The sequence below is a fragment of the Globicephala melas genome, chromosome 8 (genome assembly GCF_963455315.2).
Source record: "Globicephala melas chromosome 8, mGloMel1.2, whole genome shotgun sequence".
Taxonomy (NCBI): domain Eukaryota; kingdom Metazoa; phylum Chordata; class Mammalia; order Artiodactyla; family Delphinidae; genus Globicephala; species Globicephala melas.
The window spans coordinates 12,566,252-12,591,592 of NC_083321.1; the positions used below are offsets into that span (position 1 = coordinate 12,566,252).

General features: G+C 40.7%; 1 protein-coding gene and 1 pseudogene across 1 annotated transcript in view; one reads left to right on the forward strand and one right to left on the reverse strand.

The window, feature by feature from the left end:
* Positions 1 to 461: 461 nt before the first annotated feature.
* Positions 462 to 25,341, forward strand: part of NUP160 (nucleoporin 160) — a 53,875-nt gene continuing 28,995 nt past the window's right edge. Inside the window, exons 1-17 of the mRNA XM_030864403.3 lie at positions 462 to 572; positions 842 to 953; positions 4,335 to 4,545; positions 5,174 to 5,396; positions 6,731 to 6,809; positions 7,697 to 7,811; positions 8,558 to 8,716; positions 14,294 to 14,371; positions 14,656 to 14,753; positions 16,905 to 16,989; positions 18,800 to 18,868; positions 20,877 to 20,960; positions 21,222 to 21,392; positions 22,157 to 22,256; positions 22,528 to 22,693; positions 23,390 to 23,517; positions 23,604 to 23,764. Coding sequence (XP_030720263.1) covers positions 473 to 572; positions 842 to 953; positions 4,335 to 4,545; positions 5,174 to 5,396; positions 6,731 to 6,809; positions 7,697 to 7,811; positions 8,558 to 8,716; positions 14,294 to 14,371; positions 14,656 to 14,753; positions 16,905 to 16,989; positions 18,800 to 18,868; positions 20,877 to 20,960; positions 21,222 to 21,392; positions 22,157 to 22,256; positions 22,528 to 22,693; positions 23,390 to 23,517; positions 23,604 to 23,764 — 2,139 coding nt within the window. The 5' untranslated portion in view covers positions 462 to 472. The remainder of the gene's footprint in view (positions 573 to 841; positions 954 to 4,334; positions 4,546 to 5,173; positions 5,397 to 6,730; positions 6,810 to 7,696; positions 7,812 to 8,557; positions 8,717 to 14,293; positions 14,372 to 14,655; positions 14,754 to 16,904; positions 16,990 to 18,799; positions 18,869 to 20,876; positions 20,961 to 21,221; positions 21,393 to 22,156; positions 22,257 to 22,527; positions 22,694 to 23,389; positions 23,518 to 23,603; positions 23,765 to 25,341) is intronic.
* Positions 15,026 to 15,410, reverse strand: LOC115857449 (large ribosomal subunit protein eL30 pseudogene; annotated as a pseudogene).

Genomic DNA, 25,341 nt, shown 5'->3' on the forward strand with positions numbered 1-25,341 from the left:
GACAGGGTGGAGATTCACTGACTGACACAGCGACGCAGGGAGAGGTGACCGCAAGCTAGGAATCCAGCAGAGGGCACCCATCTGCTGGGCCTCCCCGGACCTCGACCCTCGCGGGAGACTGGGCCCCGCTGCCCAGGCGGGCGTTTTTAAAATGGAAACAAGCCCGGCCCCGCCCCCTGCCCTGAGAACGCCGGGAAAATGGCGCCGCGCCTTGGGGCTTCCTAGCAGGCCACGCAAAGGTTCTCGCAGGTAGAGTCTGCAGGCTTCCCCTACCTGCTTCTCATCTGGCTTCCTCCCTGCCCACCCTGTCTCCAACTAACTGGGTGGGAGCCTCACAACGCAGTGTCGGACACGCGCTTGACCTCTGCCGGCTTCTTCATGTGCCCGCATCTCCATCCGCTCAGCCCCCGGAAGTGACGATGTCCGCCGGGTCCTGCTGATGTCCCGTCGGGCCTCGCGGTGGCGCGGAAAAATGGCGACGGCGGGAGCCATGGAACGGAGCTTCGTGGAGCTCAGCGGAGCTGAGCGCGAAAGGCCGAGGCACTTTCGGGAGTTCACAGTCTGCTGCATTGGTACGGCAGAATCCCAGTAGGGCGCGATCCGATCCTTCGCTTCTGGCTTCTCCCCTGGATCCCTAAATCTCTGACCTCCCGTTCATCCTTCTGAGCCCACATGCCTATAGCCCCGGAATCAGAGCTTCTTTAGTGTCCTACTTGTGCGTCTTTGCTTCCCCTTCTTTTTGTATGGATTGTCAGTCCGTCACCCTCTGCTTTCTCAGCACCCTCAGTGCGTGTCATTCCCAGAGAACCACCTGTGCAGGCTGACCACTTTCATTTTGCAGGAACTGCAAATGTCGTGGCCGGAGCCGTGAAATACGGTGAGAGCGCGGGAGGCTTCTGTTATGTGGAAAGTGGCAAGTTGTTCTCCGTCACCAGAAACAGGTTCATTCATTGGTAAGTGCTGTGTTTGGCAAACCCCCTGGAAGGTCGGGTTGTTCGGCGGCGGAATTTTCGCGGCTGTTCTTAAGGTGTCATTCATTCTCCGAAGTGGTTATCGACAGGAAAAGAGAAAGACTGTTTTCTATTCATATGTGAATCAGTGGAAAATTAAGGAGACCCAGAGTTCTAGAAGAGGTACCCTCCCAGGCAGCACTAAAAGCAGAAGAAGTGTAGCTTAGGGGTTAAAGTCCAAAAGACCAGTTTTAAACATGAACCCATTATGTTTTTATAGTGCTTTACAGCTTCCTTCATTCTACAAATATGTTTGAGCCTTTATAGTCAGGCACTGCTAGGTGTGCTGGGGGTGAAGTGAGGAACAAAAACAATCACCATTTTCATCATGCAAGATGTAACAGTGTAAGAATAGATGTGGACCCACCTTTCATGGGGCAGTTTTGAGAAGGGGGAAGACATTATATAGCTAATGACCACATTTATAAATACAAATTTTTCATACTTGCCTAAGAGGAAAAGTATAGGGGCTTTGAGGGGCTAATGGGAGTACCAAATATTATTGGTGGTGCTGGGAAGGCCTAAAGCAAGTCACATTTAAACTGAGATCTGAAGGATGAAACGTTAGCCAGGCAAGGGGTTGAGGGAGAGAGCAGTTCAGCAAGTGGGATCACCGTGCAGAAAATCCATGAGGTGGAAAGAACATGACAGGTTTGAGGAACTGACTGAAGGTCTGTGTGGCTTAGGTGCAAATGGGCAAAATGGAAAATGATGTGACAGATGCTAAGACTAAGGAGGTAGGCAGGACTCAGATCAGGAAGGACTCTAAGGTCCTTTTTAAGGATTTTGGATTTTATCCTTAGTACATTGAGCAATCATTGATGGGTTTTAAAGGATTACTAAAATGATCAAAATCACATTTTAAAATAATCAGTCTACTTTGTGGAAAGTAGATTTGGGTTGGATGGGTACAATACAAAAGAACAACTTGCTTATATGATGGACCAGGTAAGATGTTAGTGACTCAATTGTGGGAGTGGCTAGGAAAAGAGAAATACATGGATTCAAGATACACTTAGAAGTTAACTTCATTTGGACCTGGAGATAGATTAAATATGGGGTGAGTGAGGGGTAGTAAGGGAAAAGGAGGGAGCAAGGACAAGCTCCTATTTTCTAGTGTGACTAACCAAATATTGGGTAGAGGGTTTGCCATCTAATGAGATACAGAAGATGGGTTTTGGAGAGATGTAAATAATTCTTTTAGAGGTACTATTGAAGTATCTGTGTAGTAGCTCTTTGGCAATGTCACGTAGGCATTGAAATTTATAGGCTCAGAAGGAAGACCTGTGTTAAAGATGCATATCTCATTTATATAAGAAATATTTACGACGGAATTCCCTGGCGGTCCAGTGGCTAGGACTCGGCACTTTCACTGCTGTGGGCCCAGGTTCAATCCCTGGTCAGGGAACTAAGATGCCACAAGCTGCTCAGCGTGGCCAAAAAAAAAAAAAGAAATATTTTTGAGTGCCTAATATGTTCCAGTCAATGTTTAGGGACTGAGGACATAGCAGGGAGCAAAGCAGGCAGTCCCTGCTCTTGTGGAGGGAGCAGATCAACAACAATAACCAAAAATACCAAGTAAATATAATTCACCAGGTAATAATTAGAAGAGAACAGGGAAGAGGGAAGGGGAATTATTATTTTTAATATTTCACACAAGGTAGTCCGGCAAGACCCAGTGATAAGTTGGCACTTGAGCAGAGGAAGTAAGGATATCTGAGGGATGAGATTTCAGGTAGAGCCTTCCAAGAAAAAGGAACAAAAAATGCAAAAACCCTGAGCCAGGAGCTTGTGTGTTGTTTTCAAAGAATGGCAAAGGGCTAGGAGTCTGCAGCTGAGTGCACAAAGGATAGCGGAGTAAGGTAGCCAAGAGCCAGATTAAGGCTTTGTCGGTTATTTTAAGGCTTTGACTCTTACTCTGAGTGAGATCAGAGGTTTTTAAGTGAAGAAATGGCATGGTCTAAGTCGTGTTTTTAAAAGGTTGCTTGGCTGCTGTGTTGAGAACCAAGTGTAATAGGAAAGGGTGGGAGCAGGGAGACCAGTTAGAGGTTGGTGCCACAATCCAGACAAAAAATGGTGGTGGCTTAGACTGGGGTTGGTATTGTTAGAGGCAGTGAGAAATGTTCTGATTGTGGATATGGTTTTTTTTTTTGCGGGGGGGTGCTGTGTTGGGTCTTCGTTGCTGTGCGCGGGCTTTCTCTAGTTGTAGCAAGCAGGGGCTACTCTTCGTTGCAGCATGCGGGCTTCTCGTTGCAGTGGTTTCTCTTGTTGCAGAGCACGGGCTCTAGGTGTGCGGGCTTAGTTGCTCCGCGGCGTGTGGGATCTTCCCAGACCAGGGCTCGAACCCATGTCCCCTGCATTGGCAGGCAGATTCTTAACCACTGTGCCACCAGGGAGGTCCCTGTGGATATGTTTTAAAAGTGATTTTATTAGAATTTACTATTAGATCAGATGTAGGGTATATAGAAAGAGGAGATTCAAGGGTGACCCCCAGATTTTTGGCTTGAACAACTAGAAGTTATAGAGATGTCATTAATGAGTTGGAAAAGTGCAGGTGAAGCAGGTGTTTTTGTGTCTTTGTCTTTCAGGTTTGCTCTGTCCTGGAATTCTGTTTTGGACAGGTTTAGTTTGAGATCCCTGTTAGATATACAAGTAGAAGTGTTGAGGCCGTAGTCAGGAGGTCAGTGGAGAGTTTGGGCTGAATGAGATACAGATTTAGGAATTGTAGGCATTCAATGGCATTTAAAGCTGTTATATCAAAGGAGATCATCTAGAGAATGGATTCGGGTAGTGTGGTAGATGAGGTGATGGCAAGTTAGGGCATTCCCAGAATAGTGCTTTCTATGGTTCCAAAGCTACCACATGGCAGAGTTGTGCCTCAAGAAGAGTCTTCCCTGCATCCTAGTAGGAGGAAGCGATAGAAGGGGAAATACCCACGTTTATAAGGTCACTGTAGTCTGACCCTGTAGTAACATACGTAGAGGCCACATTGCACTGTAAGTAATGAGGGTGTGTGGTGTGAATTTTCATTATAGTGGAGTTTAATTGCTTTGAATATTGTTTTTTAAAAATGGACTATGAAGTTTGGAAATGCCTCCATTTAACAGAGAATCATATAATAAGATTTGAATTTTATACAGTGCTGTGTTTTGTAGACTATATAATGTGGTGGTTTGGAATGTCAAAATTGGTCTGAGTTTGTTTATCCAAAATTTTCAAATTGGGAGAGTTCACCTGGAAATTATTGCCATACATTTCAATGCAACAATCAGAAAGAAAAGCATAAACTTTTTTTTTTTAACAAATGTCTCTTCACTTTAATAGGAAGACCTCTGGAGATACATTGGAGCTGGTGGAAGAGTCACTGGACATAAATCTGTTAAATAATGCAGTTCGCCTCAAATTCCAAAATTGCATCCTCTTACCCGGAGGGGTTCATGTCTCTGAGACTCCGAATCATGTGATAATCTTGATATTAACCAATCAAACAGTGCACAGGTTACTTTTACCACACCCTTCCCGGATGTATAGGAGTGTAAGTTGGTTAAGTATAATATCCTTTAATTCCCAAAGTTACTCTGACTGTCATAAATTTAGTAATAGAGCAATGTCCTTTGGAATTGAAGAATATTTGGATTCTTTGCTGGCCCTAACCAAGCATACTATCATAGTTACTATTTAAAGTTATCACACACATTTTAAGCTGCAAAAATAGTTTCATTAAAAAGAGTAGCTTTGGGGACTTCCCTGGCAGTCCAGTGGTTAAGATTCCATGCTTCCACTTCAGGGGGCACGGGTTCCATCCCTGGTCTGGGAACTAAGATCCTGCATGCCATGTGGTGCAGCCAAAAAAAAAAAAAAAAAAATAGTTTTCTGGGAATTCCCTGGTGGTCCAGTGGTTAGGACTCCACACTTCCATTGCCGAGGGTGCAGGTTCGATCCCTGGTTGGGGAACTAAGATCCCACAAGCCCTGCGGCCCAGCCAAAAATAAAAATTAAAAAAAATAAATAAAGTGGAGAGCCATGATGTAAAAAAAAGAAAAAATAGCTTTCTTTTTAAGCTCAACAATTTTTTATTTTAAAAACTGATAGCGATTGGAAGGAACTGAGCAAAATCCAGTTTATTTTGGTTTAACAGATTTTTCTTTTTAATTACTCCACAGGAGTTGGTAATTGAAAGTCAGATGCAGTCAATATTCACTGACATTGGAAAAGTTGACTTCAGGGATCCTTGCAACTATCAGTTAATTCCAACAGTACCTGGACTCTCCCCTCATTCTACCACCTCGGCAGCCTGGCTTAGCAATGACGGGGAGGCTCTGTTTGCTGTACCATCTGCCTCTGGGGGAATCTTTGTTCTTAAACTACCTCCTCATGACGTACCTGGTAAGAACAGGAACTGAGCATGAATTTAATTTTAAACAAAGGAATACTGGCATTAAAACAGATGTTAGAAGTCCAAGGCCATCATCCAATGCAGGAATTGCTTCTATACTACCCTAAAATGATCATTCATTATTGCTTGCATTATGACTCCCTAATGCTTTACTGTTTTTTTCCTAAGAGGGCGGGATTTTATATAGTGAACGAGGAACTGTCCAGCTTACTGGAGTATGGGAAAACAGATAACTGTAAGGTGACCTATTCTAAGGCCTTTAGTAGACATGAGTTGACTGGTTTTCTACCTTCACTTTGTGGTACTGTAACTAAAATAAGTTACCTGAAACAAGGAAGCTCAGTGCTGATACCCTGCTACAAGTCACCACTCCTCTTACCTGGATTATTGCATTTGCTTCCTAAATAGCTCCCCAGATCTGTCCTTACCCCTCAGCAGAAACTTCTCAGGAAGACCGATACATTTTAAAACCCAGGGTGAGTCATGTCATTCCACTACTCAAAGCCCTCGGATCGGGGCTGTTCTTCATCTCACTCTGAATAAACCCAAAGTCCTTACTGTGACACCCCACTGCCTCTCTAATCTCATCGTCTCATTCTTTCCCCCCTCCTCTGAACCGGCCACATGCCTTCTTGCAATTCCTTGAACATACCAGGTACACCTAGCTCAGGGCTTTGGCGGGGCTAGTCTCCCCAGCTACCAGTGTGGCTCATTCCCTCAACTCCTTTAGGTTCTTACTCAGTGTCACCTCAGTGAGTGACCTGACCACCTTTTTAAAATTGTAACACAATTTTAACAATAACACAATTGTACACATGCACCCCATCCCCATTCACTATACCCTTTCTATGTTTTATTTTTCTCCACTCTTTACATTCTACTTAATTTGTTAACTGTCTCTGCTTCTCCCTTCCTGCCAATGGAATGTAAGTTCCATGAGGACGGGAGTGTTTTAATTTGTTCTATTTACTGCTGTATCTCTAGCATCTAGAACTGTGCCTAGCACATGAAAGGTACTCGGTGTTTCTTTTGGAAAGAATGAAGTGCTGCTTCTGAGCAGCAATATGGGTTACTGTTTGTAAATGGCAAAAATTTCCCCTAGGAATATAAAAATGCTGTTGTTATTGTTCCCATAATGATTCAAAATATTTTAGGTATGGTGTGTGTGGAAAGGTACAGCCTAAGACTTCTTAGTGTAGAAATGTAGAAGCCTGTCACCTGTTACAAATTCCTTGTTCATGGTTGCATCCTTCTTGCCTTTGGGCTTCACTAAGTATGATCAAGAGGTGCCTTGGATATCATTGGTCTATTTTCAATCTTGTAGGGATGGTGTCAGTTGTGGAGCTGAAACAGAGTTCAGTAATGCAACGATTGCTTATAGGCTGGATGCCAACAGTTATCAGGTGAGTGGTCTCTGGTCGGTAAATCATAGGGCCCAAGAACTTAATCTTTTGCCCTGGTCAACACCTGTTAGTACTTCTAGTCTGACTCCAAGGCAAATAAACATTATACTGGAAAGGAGAAGGGTCTACACAACGTTACATTCCATCTGAGAAGAGCTGCACTCCAGAGCCCACTTCATTTGGGACTTGACACTTTGACAACAGAAACTGACTTAACTGTACTTCTCACAATATCCAGTTCAGTGCTCTGCCCTGACTTACCAAATCCAATTTTGTGTAATATTAGAAGTAGAAAGTTTGATGGTTAGAACAGTATTCCATTGATATCTAGAGCTTTTTAAAATTTATCAGAATAATGGATATAAATCAAATAGAAAATGTAGTTATCTTTTTTTTTAATTAATTTGTTTATTTTTGGCTGCGTTGGGTCTTCGTCGCCACACGCGGGCTTTCACTAGCTGCGGCGAGCGGGGGCTACTCTTCGTTGCAGTGCACGGGCTTCTCATTGCAGTGGCTTCTCTTGTTGCAGAGCACACTTCTAGGCACGTGGGCTTCAGTATTTGTGGCGCGTGGGCTCAGTAGTTGTGGCACGCAGGCTCTAGAGCACAGGCTCAGTAGTTGTGGCACACAGGCTTAGTTGCTCTGTGGCATGTGGGATCTTCCCGACCAGGGCTCAAACCCATGTCCCCTGCGTTGGCAGGCGGATTCTTAACCACTGCGCCACCAGGGAAGCCCAGAAAATGTAGTCATCTAATACCAGCCTATAAACTCTTCTCCTTTTGTTAAGAGTGTGCATTTATAATTTTATTTTATCTCTTAAATTGCAAATTCTAATGATCAGGTAATTTGCAACAATAAAACTCTAAAACTTGGCCTTATGTTTTCAGAGGTGATCAGGGGCCTTCAGATCGTCCCCTGAGTCTTGCTGTTCATTGTGTCAAGAACGATGCCTTCATCTTTGCTCTATGTCAGGATCATAAACTACGAATGTGGTCTTATAAGGTAAATGCTACATTTATAGTTACTGCAAGTTAAAATAGGATTGCAAATTGAAGGGGAATTGAAATAAATCTTGCTTCTCATAATATGATCAGATCTCTTAGTTTGGAAATTATGGGGCATTTCCAGGTTCAGACAGTTTCATTTAGCTTTATTTTTCATACATTTCTCCCCTAACTTTTTGTATTTTTATTTTGAAAATTATGAGTCCTACAGAAACATTGAAGTGGTACAGCGTATACTCTTCACTTCGAAACAAATGTATTTTTATCTTTATTTATTTTATTTATTTATTTATTTATTTTGCGGTATGCGGGCCTCTCACTGTTGTGGCCTCTCCCATTGCGGAGCACAGGCTCCGGACGCGCAGGCTCAGCGGCCATGACTCACGGGCCCAGCTGCTCCATGGCATGTGGGATTTTCCCGGACTGGGGCACGAACCCGTTTCCCCTGCATCGGCAGGCGGACTCTCAGCCACTGCGCCACCAGGGAAGCCCAACAAATGTATTTTTAAAATGCAAGTTGGTAAAATAGTTTTCAACATTCGCAAACAAAACAGCTGATGATTTTATTTATCAGACTAAAGAGATATTTTCATCTCAGCCCTTTAAAAAAAAACCCTTAGGGCCCTTCAGATAAATTAGATACAGTGCTGGATGTAATGAATGTGCATTCTTTAAAAAGGGAAGGAGTTTGTTTTTCTTCCTGAATATTCTTTAATACTACTTACTAAATGTTTTCTTGGGCAGGAGCAAATGTGCCTGATGGTAGCTGACATGCTAGAGTATGTCCCTGTGAATAAAGATCTTCGGCTCACTGCTGGGACTGGACACAAATTACGATTTGCCTATTCCTCTACCCTGGGAGTCTGCCTAGGGATATACATGCATGCACCAAAGCGAGGACAGGTATGAAACAAATAAGACACGTATCAAGTTATTCTGTATATACTGATATGGGGAAGTAGCTATAGACTCATTGAGTCTATTTAAGCTTTTCACACCAACCTAGATGTATCTTGTGTTGTTTCCACGGAGATGGTAGGTTTTGTGCTAATATGTGAATTAAAAGATCTTGAAGGAAAAGTCAGGATGAAAGGGAGTAGAGAGTTTAAAGGAATATGGAAGGAAAAGTTAACCAAAACTAAGCAAGAAAGAGCCAATTTGAAAGTATGGGTGAAAAAATGGAGTTGTGAAAGGGATGTAGGTGTTATTAAGAGGTACAGGGGAAGTTAATTTTTAGAAATAATTTTGCTCATCATCTAATCGCTAGCTATTGTATGTCAGTGAGGTATTTAGGATACAATACAATAGTATAATCATATAATAAACAGCCACGGGAATTCCCTGGCATTCCAGTGGTTAGGCCTCTGAGCGTCCAATGCCAGGGGCCTGGGTTCAAAGGGGAACTAAGATCCCGCAAGCTGCGTGGCCAGATAAATAAATAAACAGCCTCTTGTTGGGTATTGTGTGTTTGGCATGTTGCCAGGCCCTTTATGTACATTAATAGCAAACGCTTGGACTGTGCTTATTACTCACACACTACACACATCATCCATTTAATCCTAATAACATTCCAGTGAGGTAGGGTTTGTCCTCGCTCTGCCGGAGCCCTGATTCCCCACGCTGGGTGCTGCTCTGCTTGGTGCCCTCCTCACTCCTGTTGGGCTCTGATATCCCACTCCAGGTTGCCCTTCCACATGGATGCCCTCCTCACCCTACTTGGGCCCGGACACTCTGTACTAGTCCCCCCCCGCCCATGCAGTGGACACCCTTCTCACCTACTTGGGCTCTAGTCCCCAGTGCAGGCTGCCACTCTCTGTGGACACTCCTCACCCTGCTTGAGTTTTCACCCTGCCCCAGACCTTCCATATATGTGGACACCCTCTCACCCTACTCATACGCCTCACCCTAAGCCAGGCTACTCCCAAATATGAAAACTCTTCTACATTCTTGGGTTCTTGATTCATTCTGCAATCCCCTCCTTGGGCTCATAATTTGTTAGAATGACCCACATAACTCAGGGAAACACTCACTTACATTTACTAGTTTATTGGGTGATAAATGATGAAGAGGTATGTAGGGCAAGGTCCAGAAGGGTCTCATGGTATTGAGGTGCACCACCCTCCCAACACATGGATGTGTTCACCAACCTGGAAGCTCTCCAAATCCCATACCTTAAGAATTTTTAAGGAGGCTTCATCACATAGGCATGATGGGTTACTAATTCAATTTCTAGCCTTTCTTCACTTTCCAGAGGATGGGAGTTAGGGCTGAAAGTTTCAAGCTTTTAATTAGACTTGGTCTTTCTGGTGACTAGCTCCCATCCTGAAGCTATCCAGGAGTCACCTCATTAGAACAAAAAGTGTTCCCATAACCCAGGATATTCCAAGGAATTTAGGAGCTCTGTGTCGGGAACCAGGGTCAAAGATCAAATATTAGAACAAAAGATGCTCCTAGCACCTCTATCAGTCAGGAGATTGCAGGAGTTTTAGGAGCTCAGTGTCAGGAGGCAGAACCAGAGACCAATATGTATATTTATTATTACTTCACCGATTCTGATAGAGGTTTGTTGACTCTGTAGATCATATTGGAAAGAATTGCCATCTTGGCAATATTAAGGCTTTTGGTTCATGAACATGGGATGCTTTTCCATTTATTTAGATTGTATTTAACTTTTTTAGCAGTGTTTTGTAATTTTCATAGTATTAAGTTTTGCAGGGTTTCTTTAATCAGTTTATATGTATATATTTTATTCCTTTCGATACTATTGTAAATGAAATTATCTTCTTATTTTCATTTCAGATTGCTCATTGCAGGTTTATAGAAATACAATTCATTTTTTTATATCAATCTTGTATCCTGTAACCCTACTGAACTCTAATTAGTTTTAGTAGTGTTATAGTGGAATTTTGGGGACTTTCTGTTTACAGGACAATATCATCTGCAAATAAAGATAGTTTTACTGCTTCCTTTCCGATCTGGGTGCCTTTTTTTTTTTTTTTTCCCTTAAATTGCCTTGGATAGATCCTCCAGTACAATGTTGAATAGAAGTGACAAGAGTTGTCTTATTCCTGATTTAAGAGAGAAAGTTTTTAGTCTTTCACCATTGAGTGTGATGTTATCTGAGTTTCTCATAATGCCCTTTATCGTGTTGAGGAAGTTACTTTCTATTCCTGGCTTGTTGAGTGTTTTATTAATGAAAGAGTATTCAGTTTGGTACCACGGCCTTGATTCACATTGACACCAATAATTTTACCTACCGTTGCTTTTGCATTATCAGTGCAAATATTAACACAGTGGAAAGGGCAAATGATGTAGTGTTATTATGAAAAGTGTTTTGACCTCACTAATCCCCTGAAACAGTCTTAGGGACCTCTAGGAATCGGACCTCTAGGAATCTATGGACCATATTTTGAGAACCACTGCTCTAAACATTAGTCTGAGATTGAATATGCTATTTTAGGAGTGGTATCAAACTGAGCTGAGCTATTACCTCCTTTGGTTTGAGCATTATGGTTCTATTAATGAAGCCTAAAATCAGATACACTTTTAGCAGCCATGTAACACTGTTGTGCCTATTCAGAGTATAATGAAGTTGAGGTCTTTTTTTTTTCCTTCTTTTTTTGAACAAAAACTGCTCTTCAGCATGTTTTTTTCTCCCTAATCTACACATTTGAAGGTTTTATTTTTAATCTCTGTAATATTTTACACCCATTCCAATTTTTTTTTATTAAATTTATTTATTTATTTATTTTTGGCTGTGTTGGGCCTTCGTTGCTGTGCGCAGGCTTTCTCTAGTTGTGGTGAGCCGGGGCTACTCTTCGTTGTGGTACGTGGGCTTCTCATTGTGGTGACTTCTCTTGTTGTGGAGCACGGGCTCTAGGTTCGCGGGCTTCAGTAGTTGTGGCTCACGGGCTCTAGAACGCAGGCTCAGTAGCTGTGGTGCACGGGCTTAGTTGCTCCGTGGTATGTGGGATCTTCTGGGACGAGGACTTGAACCCATGTCCCTTGCATCAGCAGGCGGATTCTTAACCACTGCGCCACCAGGCAAGCCCTACACCCATTCCTGTTAATTTCATTTGTTTCTTCTTGGTTTTCTTTTCGTTCTTTGGGTTCTAATTATGTTAATAAGTGCATTAATTTAATCATTTCCAGCATCATGTTCTCAGTGTTATAAATATGCCGTCTGTATTTCCATCTAGGACACTAATAAAAATCTCAAACAGAAGTCCTGTAGACCTATGGTGTGGTCTGTGGAATGGTCCTGGGCCACAAATTATTTGTTACTGGATTGCAGTAAGATAGATAAAATCAAAAAAAAAAAAAAAAGATAGATAAAATCAGAAAGTGAGAGAATGCATTAGAAGCTTTTATAGTGACATTGCCACAGACATTCAAGGTTTCTGTATTTCATAAAAGTATCAGTCTGGAACAGATTAGAAATTAAAGAAAAAAAAAACACTTCCTTTCCACATATAGTTTGAGAAGCACTGCACTAGACCAGCATTTTTCCAACTTTTTGGCTAGAATCTACAATATTTTACATTGCTACATAGTATATACATATGTGGTGATGATGGGCATGTAACAGAAAATAGTTTTCATGAAACATGTTTACCTTTACCATGAGTGATGAACTGATAAACTCTGATACTTTGTTTCTTTTTCTTTTTTCTTTTTTTTTTTAATGCTGGTTGAGACCTCCTAAATTTGATTCATGTCCCACTAATGGGTTGAAATATGCAGCTTGTAAATACAGCTCTAGGCTAGAATGAATATGAGCATTACATATATTTCTCATATTTCATACACTCCTATTTTTCTCTCAAAAGGACTCTCACTGTATATTTTTCTTTTAGTACTTCCTTGTGAACAGTTGATTGTGTTATAAGGATAGAATCTTCATCACTCTTATCAGTTTATAATACACTTTCTTTATCAAAAAAAAATTATTTAAAATATTGTCCATCAAATATTATTTTTGAGTTTGACATTTTTTGTTTCAGCAACAGAGTTAAATACTAAACATGAATTATTTTATAGGGTTTTATTTTTAGTGAAGATTGACTAGAGTTGATTTGTATTGTGTGTATGTTTTAAATTATTTTTGGTACTTTGGTAAAAATATAAACTTAAAAATAGATTTCTCACCATAGTGAGATACCACCTCATACCCAAAAGGATAGCTACTTTCGGGGAAAAAAACAGAAATACCAAGTGTTGGAGAGGATGTGGAGACATTGGAACCCTTGTGCATTACTGGTGGGAATATAAAATGCTGCAGCCACTATGGGAAACAACATGGCAGTTCCCAAAAAAATTAGTCATAGAATTTCCATAGGGTCAAGCAATTCCACTTCTGGGTGTATACCCAAAAGAATTAAAGTAGGGTATTTAGGAGATATTTGTACACCCATGTTCATAGCAACAATATTCCCAATAGCCAAAAAAGTGCAAGCAACCTAAGTCTTCATCGATGAAAGAATGGATAAATAAGATGTGGTGGGCTTCCCTGGTGGCGCAGTGGTTGAGAGTCCGCCTGCCAATGCAGGGGACGCGGGTTCGTGCCCCGGTCCGGGAAGATCCCACATGCCGCAGAGCGGCTGGGCCCGTGAGCCATGGCAGCTGAGCCTGTGCATCTGGAGCCTGTGCTCCTCAACGGGAGAGGCCACAACAGTAAGAGGCCTGCATACCGCAAAAAAAAAAAAAAAAAAAAAGAGAAAAAAAAAAAAGATGTGGTATATACATAAAATGGAATATTATTCAACTTTAAAAAGGAGGGAAATTCTGGGACTTCCCTGGTGGTCCAGTCGTTAAGACACTGCACTTCCAATGCAGGAGGTTCAGGTTCAATCCCTGGTCGGGGAACTAAGATCCTACATCCCACATGCCATGCGGCCGAAAAAAGAAAGGAAGGAAGGAAATTCTTTTTTTTTTTTTTTTTTTTAACATCTTTATTGGGGTATAATTGCTTTACAATAGTGTGTTAGTTTCTGCTTTATAACAAAGTGAATCAGTTATACATATGTTCCCATATCTCTTCCCTCTTGCGTCTCCCTCCCTCCCACAGGAAGGAAATTTGACACGTGCTGCAACACGGATGAGACTTGAGGATGTTATGCTAAGTAAAAATACAGTCCCAAAAAGACAAATGCTGTTAAGATTCCATTATGTAGCAGTCAAGGTCATAGTAGAATGCTGGTTGCCAGGGGCTGTGGGGAGGGGGAATGGGGAGTTATTTAATGAGTACAGGGTTTCTGTTCTGAAAAAATGAAAAAAAGTTTTGGAGTTCAGTTGCACAACAATGTGAATATACTTAATACTACTAATCTGTACACTTAAAAATAGTTAAGATGGTAAATTCTACATGTATTTTACCATACTTTTTTAAAAAAATTAGCTTCCGAATGCTGGTAAGTCTTGCATAGAAGCATAACATGTTGGTTGTTTCAAGTACTGAATTATCAACTTGTGTTTTAACAGTTCTGCATTTTCCAGTTGGTAAGCGTTGAGAATAACCGCTACAGCATAGATCACATTTCCTCACTATTCACTTCTCAGGTAGGTTGAGTCATCCTTTGCATATCATAGAAGTACAGGAAAGAAACATTGGCTAACTTAACTATGTTGTAATGGGATTGAAATCTTAAAATGGAATATTTAATGAAACTTCATGCAAAAAAATTTCATTTGGATTTTACCAAGTTCACGTGGTACTGTCTTTTGTTTTCATGCTTTTACCTCTCCTACTAATACAAGTTTAAGTCACCATAACTTAGTACCTTTTCTTTCTTGTTTTAACAAGAGTTTTTGTTTATTTGTTTCCCCCCTACATTTCCTTCTAGGAGACACTGATTGACTTTGCCTTAACCTCTACGGATATCTGGGTCTTGTGGCATGATGCTGAGAACCAAACAGTTGTGAAATATATCAACTTTGAACAGTACGGGTCCCTCACCTCTGTCATCCTACCTTACCCCAAGCAAATTCATACTTAGAAAAGGAGAGCTTTTTATGTAGAACAAAAGTCAAATGTTCGCATTTAAAGGATTCAGACCCGGGTTTGCCTATTTTCTGACATACCTTCTTTTTTATTTTTTGTTATTTCCTACCTTATGATTTTAGGACAAAATAAGTATTCTTAGAGTTGGAATGAGGTGAAGAAAATACCATCTTTTTGGGGAGAGATAGCACATAACCAGAATACTTCTTTTTTTATTTAAAACAAGCTCTGGCTGGTTTTATTAAAGAAAAGTTGTGCATGATTTCCTTTTCACCAGTCTGTTCTGGCGTGCTTCTAATGATATCAAAACCACCTGGATCAGTGATAGCCAGTGTGCATACTCTGTAGTATTTTCCACACATTGTGCCCAGTTCAGTACTATTGCCACTGTAGTGATGGATACATGGCGTAATACTCTATTTCAGATTTCCCCAAGGCTGGGCAGTTGTTGGCAAGGATGACCAGTTTCACTTTGCCTTGTCTGATCATTTTCTAAGTCGTCTTGTACCCGAGCACATACTTTCCACTTTTCATAACAAGTTGGAGCCTAGAGTTGATCGACTCCAACAACTTTTTTGTCTTCCTTGCGGGCACCATCTTCCTGCCTGAGGTGCAGGACACCCCCAACCAAGAGCAGCTGCCAGGATGGCCAGGGAGCGAGAAAGGCCCCAAATGCTTCTAATCTGTGCATTTTCTGTTTCTGTGCAAAGGCTATTTCTGATACCCACAACTTCCAAAAGACACTGCAGCCCCTTTGGGGTCTCAGTTTCCTCATGAGATGAGAAGTAGATTGGACAAATACAGTGCCTCTCAAACTTTTTTTTAAAGCAGGAATCCCTTTTTTTTTCAAAAGATAATGAACTCCAGGGTTTCCCTGGTGGCTCAGTGGTTGAGAGTCCGCCTGCCGATGCAGGGGACACGGGTTTGTGCCCCAGTCCGGGAAGATCCCACATGCCGCGGAGCAGCTGGGCCCGTGAACCATGGCCGCTGAGCCTGTGCGTACGGAGCCTGTGCTCCGCAACGGGAGAGGCCACAACAGTTAGAGGCCCGCACACCGCAAAAAAAAAAAAAGATAATGAACTCCATTATATAACAAAACCAGTATTTTATGAATATAAAATTATAACACAATTTAACATGTTGATAACTAATATTAGATATATTTGGAATATCTGATATTTTTAATGTACATGATATTCATTTCAACATTTTCAATAGTTACAAAATACATTTAAAAACAAATTTTGAATCAAACACTTGTGTAGTCCCTGAAACACCTGTGGAGGATTCCCTAGAACATTGTTTGACGTCTCTGGAACTGCAGTTGACCCTCAAACAACATGGATTTGAACTGTGGGGGGTCCGCTTAATACACGGATTGTTTTCAGTAGTAAACACTGCAGTACTGTTTGATCTGCAGTTGCTTGAATAAGTTATACATGGATTTTTGACGGCACAGAGGGTCGACACCTGTAACCCCCCCATGTCGTTCAAGAGTCAGCTGTAAACTAATTGAGCTCAAGTGGGTCTCTCATGACCCTATATTCTAGAATAGGATTCTAGGAGTGGTTGCCCCCAGATTGACCCTGAACCACACCTCAGAAGATAGAGAGTACCCCTTATAGATGGCATTCAAGCAAAGAATCTGCGGTCAGGTGAGAGTTTGAATCCTGGTTGTACAACTTACTAGCTGTGAGATACCCTAAACCTCACTTTTGACATCTTAAAAATGAGGGCAGTGTGTCCTTCAAAGAGTTATCCTAAGGTATACATGAATAGTATCTAGAATTGCACCTAGTATAATGTGCAGCATATGGTAAATGCAGAATGAAAGTTAGCTATTATTTGTAGATTTGTGTTTAGAGTTTTAATTTCAGGAAGGTGCCTATTAGAACAAGTAAGAGCACTTCTATAGTCCAGACTCTGCTATGAAGATGTTTCTTTTTTTGGAAACTTTTTCAATAGAATTGATCAAGCAGTAGTTGCAGAGGTTCAGTGATGGGACCCTCCCTGCCCAAATACTGCCAACAACATAAGCTTCATTTTTATTCATCATCTTTATGTAGACTGATGGACTTTTTCTCTCTATAGTAATGTTACAGGTCAGTGGAATCCAGTTTTTATGCAACCTCTGCCAGAGGAAGAAATCATTATCAGAGATGATCAAGACCCCAGAGTAAGCAATGCTAAAGTCTTATGTAAGGAGATGATTTACCCTGATCATTAGTTTGAGAAGAACCAGTTGTATTAGCAGAACTCTTTCAGCTGCAGATGAAAGAAACCCACCTCAAACTGACTTAAGCTGAATGTATTGGCTTGTGCAGCTGGGAAGTTCAGAGTTACCTGGTTTCAGCCATGGCTGAAACAATGCCTTCAGGGCTTGATCTCTCCTTTGTCTCAATTCTGCTTTCCTCCTATGTTGGGTTTATTGTCCGGCAGGCTTTCTGAGCAAGCTTGCCTTCTGTGAACTTAGCAACCCCAGGGGAAAGAGCACTTCTGTTCCAGGCCCTGGAGTTGACACTGGCCTGGCTTTAGTCATGTGCTAATTCCTGGCATAGTCACTCTGATCAGAAGGAATAGAATATTCTGGCTTGGCATGAGAAACATGTCCAGCATGGGCCCTGCTATTGTGGAGGGTGAAGTCAGTTGGGTATGGGTACGGGAGGAATGGTTCTTCAGAGAAAGGTAAGGGATTTGTTAGTAAAAGAAGGGGAAATGGATTCTAGGCAGGCACAGACAGTAGGTGTCCACTATACTAACCATGTGAATATATGCATAAAAACTAGACATAAGAGGTATAAGCTATGACGAACATAACTTTAAAAGGTAATGCAGGGCTTCCCTGGTGGCGCAGTGGTTGGGAGTCCACCTGCCGATGCAGGGGACGCGGGTTCGTGCCCCAGTCCGGGAAGATCCCACATGCCGCGGAGCGGCTGGGCCCGTGAGCCATGGCCGCTGAGCCTGCGCGTCCGGAGCCTGTGCTTCGCAACGGGAGAGGCCACAACAGTGAAAACCCCGCATACCACAAAAAAACAAACAAACAAACAAAAAAAAAGGTAATGCAGTAGCAAAACAGGCCAATTTCCCTGTTTTTCAAGGACATCCTCAAGACAAATGGAAGAAAAACTTTCAGTTGATGCATTAATATTAAAATGAGATAAAGATCATGGGCTCTGGGTCTGAAACAATGACCCTTTGTAGGATTGGAAAACCCATTTTGAATATCTGAAATTGAATATTGCAAAATTTTTAATCCCAAGAGTTTATTGGCACTTAACTTCTGTCTAAAAGCCAAAATCACATACTAATTATTAAAATTCTTGTTTTTCTCCATTTTGGTCATTTTATATCTCCTAGAATCTCAGTAGAAGGAAGGAAACTTGAATGAAGGTCAGCCAGGTTTGCTACTTATTGCCAAATCTGGTTTATAAAATTTGGTCAAAATGAGACCATAGGCAGTATGAGACTTTCCATTTTGTTCTCTCTACTTCATTTCCCCACTTGTGAGAACTTTTTGCAGTTTTTTTTGTTTGTTTTTTACATATAATACCTATCATTATCAATTCCTTTTCTTTTATATGTAAACCATAAAAATGAGTTCTTTTGTGGATGGTGTAGAAACCACCTTAGTTTAATTATTCTCTTAACCAGCGTTTGTCACTAATAAACTAGATACAACTCTTGCATTTAAGATTGGCATTTGACAAGCTGTGTTTTCCAGTGGAACCCATTGAAGTGCACCATGAGGAACACAGCATTCTCAGTGTAGTACCTCTAGTTGACTCAAAGACACTGCAGGCTTCACAGTGTGAAAATATATGACTGCTCTGCCACTTGTTACTGCTCAAATGCTGAAGGGCAGAATTTCCACATTCATGTAATAGGAATGCAGCCTTTGGTTTTAACGTGTTGAATTGTTCATTCAGATTTTTCCAAATTTTATCTTTTTTAGAATGATACTAATTCTTGTTTCAATGTTCTAACAGGAGATGTATTTGCAGAGTCTTTTTACACCAGGGCGATTCATTAATGCAGCTTTATGTAAAGCTTTACAGGTCAGTGAGAAAATATTTAGTGTTCATTTAAGACTCTCTCATTTTATTACTAATTATATAATTAATGATTACTGTTAATTTTGTTGTTTTGCATATACTAATACCATAGTTTTGCAATTGTATATACATGTGTTTGTAAATGCTACTGTAATTTTTTAAAATGTTCTTTCCATAAAAATGGCAAGAGTCCAGGCGGGGAGATAGGATTAAGGGCACTTTCCCAATGACTAGTGAAGCATGCCAGTAGTAAAAAGAGAAACTTGTACCTACACTATTGTAAAAAGATATACCATACTACACTGCATATAATCTCTATGCTTGAAAGAAGTTTTCTTGGGTAGGTTTGATGGTACTGTTTTTACCCTTTTGTTAGTACAGTGAAGGTCTAACTTGGTTCAGGTTCAAGAAAATAATCTAAGCTTCAAAGGTACATGGTTTAAGAGATGTTTAACCTTTTCCAAAACAATTCTTTACTTTAAAGTCACTTAGGCTTCCTTAAATTGCTACTTAGCTTCATGAATTTAAAATAGAATAATCACTTATAGAATTCAAAAGTTACTTAGAATCTCCTGGTCTGACCTCCCACACAAAGCAGAAATACCTTCTGAGGCTTCTCTGACAGACAACTATTCAGCTTCTAGTTGTGTCTGCCTCCAGTGACAAGTCTCTCACCAGCTCTTTTGTGACTTACTGTTCAAAACTGTGCCACTTAAAAGTTCAACCCTGGGAATTCCCTGGCAGTCCTGTGGTTAGGACTCGGTGCTTTCACTGTCCGGGCCCAAGTTCAATCCCTGGTCGGGGAACTAAGATCCCACAAGCCGTGCAGTACGGCCAAAAAAAAAGTTCATCCCAGTATTGGATCAAATTTAACCCCCCCACCATTTAGGTAGCATCTTTCTTTGGGAACTTCATAGAACATGTCTCTTCTATAAAGCAACCCTTCAAATATTTTAAGAATCCTTCCATGTTATCTTTCTGCAGGGTAAAAATATACCCAGTTCCTTAACTTTCTCTCAGGTGATGTGGTTTCCAGATCCTTGACTTTTCTTCTAGATACATTCTTAAATATCTGGCTATTCTATGTTTTCTGTTTTCTCTCTAATAAAACTCCAAGATGACACGGTCACTTTCTTCTAAGGTATTATTTCTTTCATTTCATCAGCCCTTCTTATTAACAGTAATCACATGTATGATTTCTCATGGTATCTCTTGCACACGGAGATATTGAATAATCAGTAAGGCGTTGCTCACAAGCTTTGCCTTAGGAGAATTATTCCCATTAGAGTGACCTACCCCACCACTACTCTAGCTCACCTTTGTGCCAGTCAGGATGTATATGTTTGGCATCATCTTATATCTTCCTCCAGCTAAGCAATAGCCATTATGTTTCCTTTTGCTTTTTGTAATGATCCAGATGTACCCAATTATAATTCTTACAGATTCATGAGCTTCTATAGTTTATTCTGGACTATAGAAACTATTTCAAAGTTGCTATGATTTCACAATTAGAAGTTATTTGCATACGACTTCCCTGGTGGCGCAGTGGGTAAGAATCCGCCTGCCGATGCAGGGGACACGGGTTCAAGCCCTGGTCCGGGAAGATCCCACATGCCATGGAGCAACTAAGCCCGTGCGCCACAACTACTGAGCCTGCGCTCTAGAGCCCGCAAACCACACTACTGAAGCCCATGTGCCTAGAGCCCGTGCTCCACAACAGGAGAAGCTACCACAATGAGAAGCCCAAGCACCCCAAAAAAGAGTAGCCCCACTCACCACAACCAGAGAAAGCCCACGGGCAACAGCAAGGACCCAACGCAGCCAATCAATCAATCAATTTATAAAAAGAGGTTATTTGCGCAATGTTAAGAGTAAATGTGTGTTTCAGGCACGTCCAGTCTCTACTGTATAGTATGTTACCTCGGTATCTTCTGACCCGGAGTATTTTTCATTCAGTTTTTAGTAGTATGTGATACTCTAAAGTGTCTCTTTGTGTCTGTTTTATTTTTAGATTTTCTGTCGAGGAACTGACAGGAATTTAGATCTCTCCTGGAATGAACTAAAGAAAGAAGTTACTTTAGCTGTTGAAAGTGAGGTGAGGTTTGGGTAAAGAAAGAATGATAATTTCTTTCATCTCCCTATGGAGCAGATTGGTACTGAGAAATTGTTCAGATTGTTCCTTGGACCTTGTTACTAAGAACTATAAATGTCTAAACCTTTTAATTAGTCTATGGCATGTAATGCATAAGGGATATTCATTTGCCTATAGCTTAGTAAAATGATATTAAACAATTATGTTTTGGGGGGAGAAAGATCCCAAATGGTATCAAGAGTATTTTTTTTTTTCCGTTGCCAGCTCCAAGGAAGTGTAACAGAGTATGAATTTTCCCAGGAAGAGTTCCGAAATTTACAACAGGAATTTTGGTGCAAGTTCTATGCCTGCTGTCTTCAGTATCAAGAAGCCCTTTCTCATCCTCTTGCCCTACATGTGAATCCACACACAAACATGGTGTGCCTGCTGAAAAAAGTAAGAGCAGAAACATAACAGAAGAACTCCTTTAGACTGTTCAGTGGGTCTTTCAGAATGTAGTGTCTATTGTATATTGTAGTTAGCTTTTAGGATTTTGGTGGGTTTTTTGTTGGGCGGGGGTCCTAAAATTATAGTTCATTTTTGTTTAAATATTCTTCTGCACTATTTATACTTTTTTGCATCTTGTTTTGTATTGAAGTGATTTCTAATTTGAAAGTTACAAGAGTAATACAGAGAACTTCTGTATACTCTTCAACCAGATTCACTGTTCCTTAACTTCCATTGCTTTTTTCTTTCTATAGATATGTTTTTTCCTTCCTGAGCCACTTGAGAGTTAGTTATAAACATCATTCCCCTTAATCCTTACACATTTTAGCATGTATCTTAAGCACAAGGGTATTCTTATATTACCACAGCACAATTTAAAGATCAGGCAGTTTGATATTGATATAATATTATACAGTTTATATTCAAATTTTACCAGTTGTGCTTACAATTTTTATTCTTATCTGGGATCCAATCCAAGATCTTGCATTTATTTAGTTGTCAGGTTTCTTTAGCTTAATCTCCAGCTGTTGTCAGCCTTTCTTTGTCTTTCATGACAATGACATTTTTTTGAAGACTACGCCTGTTGTTTGGTAGAGTGTCCCTTTATTTGGATTTGTCTGGGGTTAGCTCATGATAAGATTCAGGTCTCAAATATTTTTTATCTTTAAACATTCACTGAAAAAAAAGTGTAACTGGAAGATTTGTATTTCCAGGGGTACCTATCTTTCCTTGTGCCTTCCTCCTTTGTGGATCATTTATATCTCCTACCTGATGAGAATCTTTTGACAGAGGATGAGACAATCATATCTGATGGTAATAGTAATTGTTATGTCCATATTTAAGCCCTTTCCGCCATGAACCCTATGCTTTCTTTCAAATGAATGCAGAAAACATTGATTTCCACTGTGGTCTTTCCTGGCCAGTTTACCACACTGTAGATATTTTAGGGGAAACTGAAGAGGGCTAAACATCTTTAAGACCTCAGATAGATACCTGGCATTTAATTATTAATATTTTAATTTAATATTAGCTAGCAGCTCTTCATTGGCTTAAGACGTGAATGTCAACTTTCTCTTACTTATAGATGTGGATGTTGCTCGGGATGTCGTATGTCTCATAAAATGCCTTCGGCTGATTGGAGAGTCAGTAACTACGGATATGTCAGTAATGATGGAAATGAGTTGTTACAACCTACAGTCTCCAGAAAAGGCTGCAGAACAGATTCTGGAAGATTTGATCGCTATTGATGTGTAAGGAGAATTTAGGGTAAAGTCCATTTCCTAATGGAAATTTAGCAATTCTCAGTGCCAAAATCAGGTGTTTTTTTTGGTTTGTTTTTTGTTTTGCGGTATGCGGGCCTCTCACTGTTGTGGCCTCTCCCGTCGCGGAGCACAGGCTCCGGACGCGCAGGCTCAGTGGCCATGGCTCACGGACCTAGCCACTCCGCGGCATGTGGGATCTTCCCGGACCGGGGCACGAACCGTGTCCCCTGCATTGGCAGGCGGACTCTGAACCACTGCGCCACTAGGGAAGCCCCCCAAATCAGGTTTTTAATGTACACTCAAGTGTGTACAAAGTAGAGGCTTAAAGTTAAAGTGAGTTGCCATGATTCTCAGTAGATATTTCAGCTTTTAAACAGAAAATCTAATACATGAATGAATTCAGGTTTGGAAACAGACTCATGAATTATGGTCTGGCTATTAACTGAGCTATAAATTCTAAAATGTAAAAGTATTTTTCTCACTTCATTTTGTCTGTCATTTCCAAAAAAAAAATAGGGAAAAATTTCTGCATGGAGAAAAGTATCTTGTACACCAGAGTGATTATCTCTACTCCTTTATTATATGGCTGGTTTTCCTGTTTCATAGAGCATTTAGCTTATACGGCATATAGAGTCTATCTCATATATTCTCGGTAGTAATAGGAATTTTCTAATTTCCTTATAGAGACAGTGTGATGGAGGATATTTGTAGTAAACTGCAAGAGATTAGGAACCCAATCCATGCCATTGGACTTCTTATACGGGAAATGGATTATGAAACAGAAGTGGAAATGGAAAAGGGATTCGATCCAGGTAAATGACAGAACAACAAATGTACCTCTCTGATTTAGAGAAAACAGTGATACATTTAACTGTTTTGTTTTGTTTTTTAATTACAGCTCAGCCTTTGAATATTCGAATGAATCTTTCCCAGGTCTATGGTAGTAGCACAGCAGGGCGTATTGTGTGCAGAAGTGTGTGTAAAATTGCCAGTACTCGCTTCCTCATCTGCCGAGACCTCTTGATCTTACAGCAGCTACTAATGAGGCTAGGAGATGCAGTAAGTACTACCTGAGGGAAAGCTTGTAACATCTGAAACCTCTTCTTGACCTACAGACACATAGCAGAATGTCAGCTCTGAGAGCACGGAGACTTCTGTCTTTGTTCACTGCTCTATCCCCCATGCTTGGCCCTTAGTAGGTACTCTATAAATACAGGTTGAATTAAGAATGAGTAAACATGATAACCTAAAATTACAGATTAAGAACGTATATGAAGCAGGTTGTTTTACTCTTTGTGTATATAATGGTGGGATAATTTGTGTATATAATGGTGGGATAATTTCCTAGGGTGGCTCTCCCAAAATGTAGTATTATTAGTACAACTTTGGATGTGATAGCAGGGCACCATTTAGTGTGGAGGAGAGAGGAAGAAGAAGAAAAAGAACGTCTCTATTTCTGCAGTACAGGATTTACCCTAAGCAGTTTTAAGATTATAGAGTTTGTTTTGGGGGTCCTCCTAACTCCATTCTCTGCATCCTTTTCCATTTTATTCTCCTTAGGCCACCAGACCCTTGTTACCATACAACTGCCCTCTTCTCCCCACCTTCTGAATGTTTTATGTTCAAAAATTACCTTTCTGCCCACCATCAGAAGTCCCATTTATCTCACTCATCTGAACCTGACAAGGAAGCCATCTAATTCATGTTAATGTATAAATAGCTGAAAGGCCTTTGGGGCTCCCAGGGATATTTATACTTTTTAAATCAGAATTTATTAACTCATATACGTTGCTAATGGCAGAATTTCAGGTAAAAATAAGGAAATAACATTTAGGAAGATGATTTGTTTAGGACACCAAGGAGAAACAGGAACCTTTCCTGAGAGTCTGTCACTTAGGGCAGCCCTTACTAACCGAGTTCTTTTTAATCTTTGTAGATTCTTCCATTTCTTCAGGTTTTGGGGGGTATTTTTGTTTGTTTTTTTGTTTGTTTGTTTGCCGCATGGCTTGCAGGATCTTAGTTCCCCAACCAGGGATTGAACCCAGACTCTGACAGTGAAAGCCTGAGTTCTAACCACTGGACCACCAGGGAATTCATCTGTAATCTTCTACCCAGTGATAACCACTATTACATTTTTTTTTAATATTTATTTATTTTGCTGCGCCGGGTCATAGTTGAGGCATGCGAGATCTTTTCGTTGCAGCATGCGGACTCTTAGTTGCAGCATGCCTGCGGGATCTAGTTCCCCAACCAGGGATCAAAACCAGGCTCCCTGCATTGGAAGCGTGGAGTCTTACCCACTGGACCAGGGAAGTCCCGCTATTTACATTTTGTTATACAGCCATTTTTTTTCTCTGCAAATAGTTTTAAAATTTTATTAGAAAATTAGTATATGTTATATACTATTTTTCAGAATCTGGTTGTTTTTATTCTTCCACTTTACAAATCTCACCAACATATTCACATGTTACTAAGTATTTTTATACAACATTACTTTTAATAGTTACCTACTATAATTTTAATTTATTCAACCAATCCTGTGGCCATCCAGGTTGTTGCCAGTTTTCCCCTTATAGATAGAACTTTCTGCACCCCTTTGACTGTATCTCCAGGATGAATTCTAAGAACTAGAATTG